At 46.8% G+C, this 5141-nt stretch overlaps 1 protein-coding gene across 1 annotated transcript in view; it reads right to left on the bottom strand.

The window, feature by feature from the left end:
- The window catches only part of ZNF667 (zinc finger protein 667), a 33075-nt gene that overhangs the window by 13089 nt on the left and 14845 nt on the right, over nucleotides 1-5141 (bottom strand). The window contains exons 2-4 of the mRNA XM_011996998.1: nucleotides 4761-4851; nucleotides 3119-3245; nucleotides 599-691 (exon numbers count right to left, since the gene is read on the bottom strand). Coding sequence (XP_011852388.1) covers nucleotides 599-691; nucleotides 3119-3245; nucleotides 4761-4793 — 253 coding nt within the window. The 5' untranslated portion in view covers nucleotides 4794-4851. The remainder of the gene's footprint in view (nucleotides 1-598; nucleotides 692-3118; nucleotides 3246-4760; nucleotides 4852-5141) is intronic.

The following is a 5141-nucleotide window of genomic DNA, read 5'->3' on the forward strand; positions in this document are numbered from 1 at the left end:
GGTATCATCTCACCCTAGTTAAAATGACTTTTATCCCAAAGCAGGCAAAACAAATGCTGGTGAGGATATGGAGAAAGGGGAACCCTCGTACACTGTGGGAATGTAAATTAGTACAGCCACTACTGAGAACAGTATGGGGAGGTTCTTTTATGAAGTAAAAGGGATGACATCTGACTGAAGGCTTTCCCACACTTTTTGCACTTTTTAGTGTTTGGAGGCTCCAAACACTAAAAATATGCTGAAATCTTACTATCTAAGGTAATGGTATTAGGAGGTAGGGCCTTTGGGAGGTGTTTAAATCACCAAGGTGGAACCCTCATGAATGAGATTAATATCATCTATAATCACCCATAATCTCTCTCCCAGAGAGCTCCCTCACTCCTTCCTCCATGTGCAGACACAGCAAGAAGGTGCCACCTATGAACCAGGAAGTGGTCCTCACCAGACACCGAATCTGCTCAGGCACTGATCTTGAACTTCTCAGCCTCCAGAACTGTGAGAAGTAGATTTCTGTTGTTTGTAAGTCACCTAGTGTATGGCATTCTGTTATAGCAGCCCCAGTAGACTGAGACATATGCCGTGGTTCTCTGTCACTCACCAGGAGCCCGGCGTCTTCTTACTGGCTCTATCATCCAGGGCGCTTTCCCTTTCTCCAATAAGGTGATCACATTTGGTCTCCGAAAGGAAAGACCTGTACATGGCACAAACATGGGAAATGATCATAAATATGGGCACCACAGAAGTCACAGCCACGTTCTGCATCAACAGGAATGCAGGCGTAGTAACATGAAGGGAGCACGCAGGATGTGAAGGGCAGTTGGAGAATGGGGAGTGTGAAATTGTGATTTCTAATAAGAAACATGTATTTGCTTTTCACCCCTGTTTCCTGGCACACAGCTCCTTAAACCCTTGGAATCTCCTGCATATGTGCCTTTTGTATGCTAATGAGAAGACTGTGGCTGGGGGCTCCTGGACAGCCTTCAGATGGGGGCCGGTTGCCAACCATGTGATTAGAGGGTTGGAACTTTCAGTCCCACCTCCTGACCTCTGGGGAGGGGTCAGAGGCTGGAAGTTGAGCCGATCACTAATGGCCAATGATTTAATCAACCTTGCCTACCTGAAGCCTCCTTAAAAGCCCCCAGTGGACTGGGTTTGGAGAGCCTCAGGGTTGTTGACCACGTGGAAGGTGGTGCAGTAGAAGGTGCATGCTCTGTGCCCCTCCCCTATAACCTGTCCTCTGCATCTCTTGCATCTGGCTGTTCAACTGCATCCTCTGTAATATCTTTTACACTAAACTCGTAAGCATAAATAAAGCGCCTCCCTGAGTTCTGAAAGCTACTCTAGCAAATGACTGAACTTGAGGAGAGGGTCATGGGAATCCCCGAATTTAGAGTTGGTCAGTCGGAAGGCCTCTGAAGTAGGGGACAGTCTTGTGGGACTGGGCCCTTACCCTGTGGGATCTGACACTATCTCCAGGTAGACACTGTCAGAATTGAATTGGAGGACACCCAGCTGGAATCTGCTGGAGAACTGTTTGTTGTGTGTGGGAAAATCCCCAAACATCTGGTGTTAGAGTGTGCGGTGTTGAGTTTGGTTGTTTAAATCTCACACGTGGAGGCAGAAATCTAAATTATAGCCAGTAGAGTTGTTAAACTTTAATTCTACAAAGCAAACTATTTTCCTGAGAATTAGGTCAGAAGCTCCTGGGGCTGGTTATGAACTTACTGTCCTTCTGCTCCAGACCCCCACCCTTTTATTGTCTGTTTTGTGTGCCAGGGCTGGGGCTTTGCTATCTTCACTTCTGCTTCACCAGCTGCTTCCTGTCAACATCCACCAATAACGGGCTTTGCTGGTTTCAATGTTTGGTTTTTTTTAGTTCTGTATTCCCAGAACCAGTTTCATCTGGCCCCTCAGAAGTATAAACAAATCAGGCAGCACACTGCCCCCTCCTTCAGAAGTCTGAGTCCCAGATCCAAGGAAACCTTCCTTGAAGCCCTAAAAACCCTAAACTCTTCCCTTTGTCCCTCCAACCCCAGGGATGGTGGCAGCATCCTGCAGTTACATCAATGTCCACAGTTCACCGTTCAACAACACCTCTTAAATCAATTCCTTAAATTCTATCAAAAGAGGGCCGGGCACAGTGGCTCACACCTGTAATCCCAGTATTTTGGGAAGCTGAGGTGGGAAGATCACGAGGTCAGGAAATCGAAACCATCCTGGCCAACATGGTGAAACCCCGTCTCTACTAAAATACAAAAAATTAGCCAGCTGTGGTGGAGCACGCCTGTAATCCCAGCTACCTGGGAGGCTGAGGCAGGGGAATCGCTTGAACCTGGGAGGCGAAGGTTGCAGTGAGCAGAGATCGCGCCACTGCACTCCAGCCCGGAGACGGAGATAGGGCAACACTCTGTCTCCAAAAAAAAAAAAAAAAAAAGTCTATCGAAAGAACTCAAAAGTTACCTACAGAGTTTCCATATGACCCAGCAATTCTACCCCTAAGTCTATCCCTCAGAGAAATGAAACCATACATCCACACAAAAAACTTGTACATGTTCATAGCAGCATATCAAAATAATGACAGTGGAAACAACCCAAATGCCCGTCAATTAACTGACGACTGGATAAACAAATGTGGTCTATCCATACAATACATATTATTTGAAAATGAAAAGAAACGAGGTATTGGCACATGCTACAACGTGATGAACCTCAAAAACATCGTAAATGAAAGAAGCCACGTATTTATGATTTCACACGTATGAAAGGACCAGAACAGGCATATCCATAGAGATGGAAAATGGACTAGTAGTTGCCCAATCTGGGGGGTATGAGTGGTTGGGGGAGACGAAGAGAGACTGCTTATGGGTACTGGGTTTTGGGGTGGGAATAATGAAAATATAATCGATTGTGGTGATGGATACATAACTCTGAATATACTACTATAAAAACCATTTAATTGTGCACTTTTTATGGGTGAATTGTATAGTATGTGAATTATATCTCAATAAAGCTCTTTAAAAACAGAAATTGCAGTGGTTTCCATTTTCCAGACCAGACCCAGAGTGATGCATGTCCCTCAGTAGGCTGGTTCTGGATTGTTGGGGAGGAAGAGCCTTACCAAGCGAGACCAGGTTCCGGTAATTCTCCAACATGACATCTTCATACAAATCCTTCTGAATGGGGCTCAGCCATTCCCACTCCTCCTGGGAGAAGTAGATGGCTAAGTCCCCAAATGTTATAGGTGCCTGAAATGAAAAATCAAATGTATATTCACCATGGACTTGTGCTTCCACGTGGCTGGAGGAAACGGTGCACACATCTTAAACATGGGAGACACGAGGTACCAAGAATCATTCAGGAAGCATTCAGGGTTCTGAGGCCAAAAGGGGCAGGTGTGTTAAATAAATTAAATAAAATACAATAGAAGACATAGCTGTTATTAAAATCATGTTGCATTAAGAACACACGGCAGCCTGGATTGACCAGGCATTTACAAAGTCAAGGCATTCTTCTAAGCACCTGACTGTGCTGGTTCACTTAGTGCTCATGTGAATCAGTGACAGAGGCACTGTCAGCAGAATCACAGGATGTTACAGATGAGGAAACGGAGGCCCAGAGACAGAAGAAAACTTCCTGCAGGTCTCACAGCTAGTAAATGGAGAAGCTAGGGTTCAGCCCAGATAGTGTAGCTCCCGATTTAATCTCCTAACCACATGCTCTCCAAGAAACCTGTGAATATATTACACATGACAAAAGGTTCTTTGAGGGTACTATCAAGGTTACCGACCACTTGACCTTGGCGGATTATCTCGGACTTGACCTGGCCAGTTGGTTATTGGTTCTTGCTGTCTTGAAGATGAAAAATGAGGGTCAGGTGGAAAGTGTGAGAAGGAACTGAATCTGGCCAATAACCAGCAAGCTTGGAAAAGGACCTCAGCCCCAAATGAGAACACAGCCGACTGACACCTTGATTTCAGCCCTGTAAACTCCAAAGCAGATGACCCAGCTAAACCACGTTGTGCCTGGACGCCAACCACAAAACTGCATGATAATAAACACGTGTTGTTTTGAGCTGCCAAGTTTGCAGCTAATCTGTTAAAGCAGCAAGGGGGAACTAATACACGTAAGTGAAAGCAAACACGCTTGTTATGGAAAACTGCATTTGAAATGCCTGTTGTAAAAACCACTTGATGACTGACAGCGGTGGAGCATGCTGACCACAGGAGGCTGCCCATACCACCTCAGTGCCTCCACCAATGCACTCAATGGAATAGCAGGGCTATGTGGTGCCTCTGAGTCTTGGGACCTTAGCTGGAGAGATTTCCTCCATGTAAATATGGGTTTTACAAGGAGAAACAAAACCACACAACAAGACTAACTCCAGAGCACATGTCAAATCCCTTCTGCTACTGCAGACCCCACCTGGGCATTTATCTCCACGCTGAGAAATCACAGTGGCTCTCATCTTCCTCCAGAGAGGATGACATTTCTCCCGGCACTAGCAAAGCCCCTAGAAATACTGAACCAACAGGCAAGTGGCCATGTGCACACTGGGGAATGGAGAGAGGCCCACTGGGCAGTTTCCTGGCTGCTGGGCCCTTCTCAGGCTCTCATCCCCCATGGCAATGGAAGAAAACCAAGGGCTAGGTGTTGGATGCCTACCTCCAATAGGCAACAAGTCTCCACAGAAGGTAAGTAAATGGTCCACATCTCACAAGACACGATGGGATGTTCCTGAAGAAACAGGAATTGCCACTTACCTTGGATTTGGATTTCCCCCGTGCAGCTGGCATCCCTTCTCCCCCTTTAGGGTCCACACTCAGAGAGGGGCAGAGAGCTGGTAAGGCAGGGCTGTGGGGAGAAGACAGGTCATGAGGCCAACTGGGTCTTTTGGGCAGTGCCAGAGCACACAGCCCCCTAGCCTGGAGGCACACACACACCCAGACGCACACACAGATGTCAGAACACCTGGCGCATTTCTGTCCCCCTCACCCTCTCACGGTCAGGGAGGGGCACGGCCAACACTTTTTGTGCCTAAGATTGCAGCAGGTTCTTCATCAGGAGGCAAATAAGGACTGTACAGACCTCTGGCCATCCATTTGACAAGTATTTACTGAGCACCTACTAGGTGTCCAGCTGTC

The sequence above is a fragment of the Mandrillus leucophaeus genome, unplaced genomic scaffold (genome assembly GCF_000951045.1).
Source record: "Mandrillus leucophaeus isolate KB7577 unplaced genomic scaffold, Mleu.le_1.0 Scaffold53, whole genome shotgun sequence".
In the NCBI taxonomy this organism is placed as follows: Eukaryota; Metazoa; Chordata; class Mammalia; order Primates; family Cercopithecidae; genus Mandrillus; species Mandrillus leucophaeus.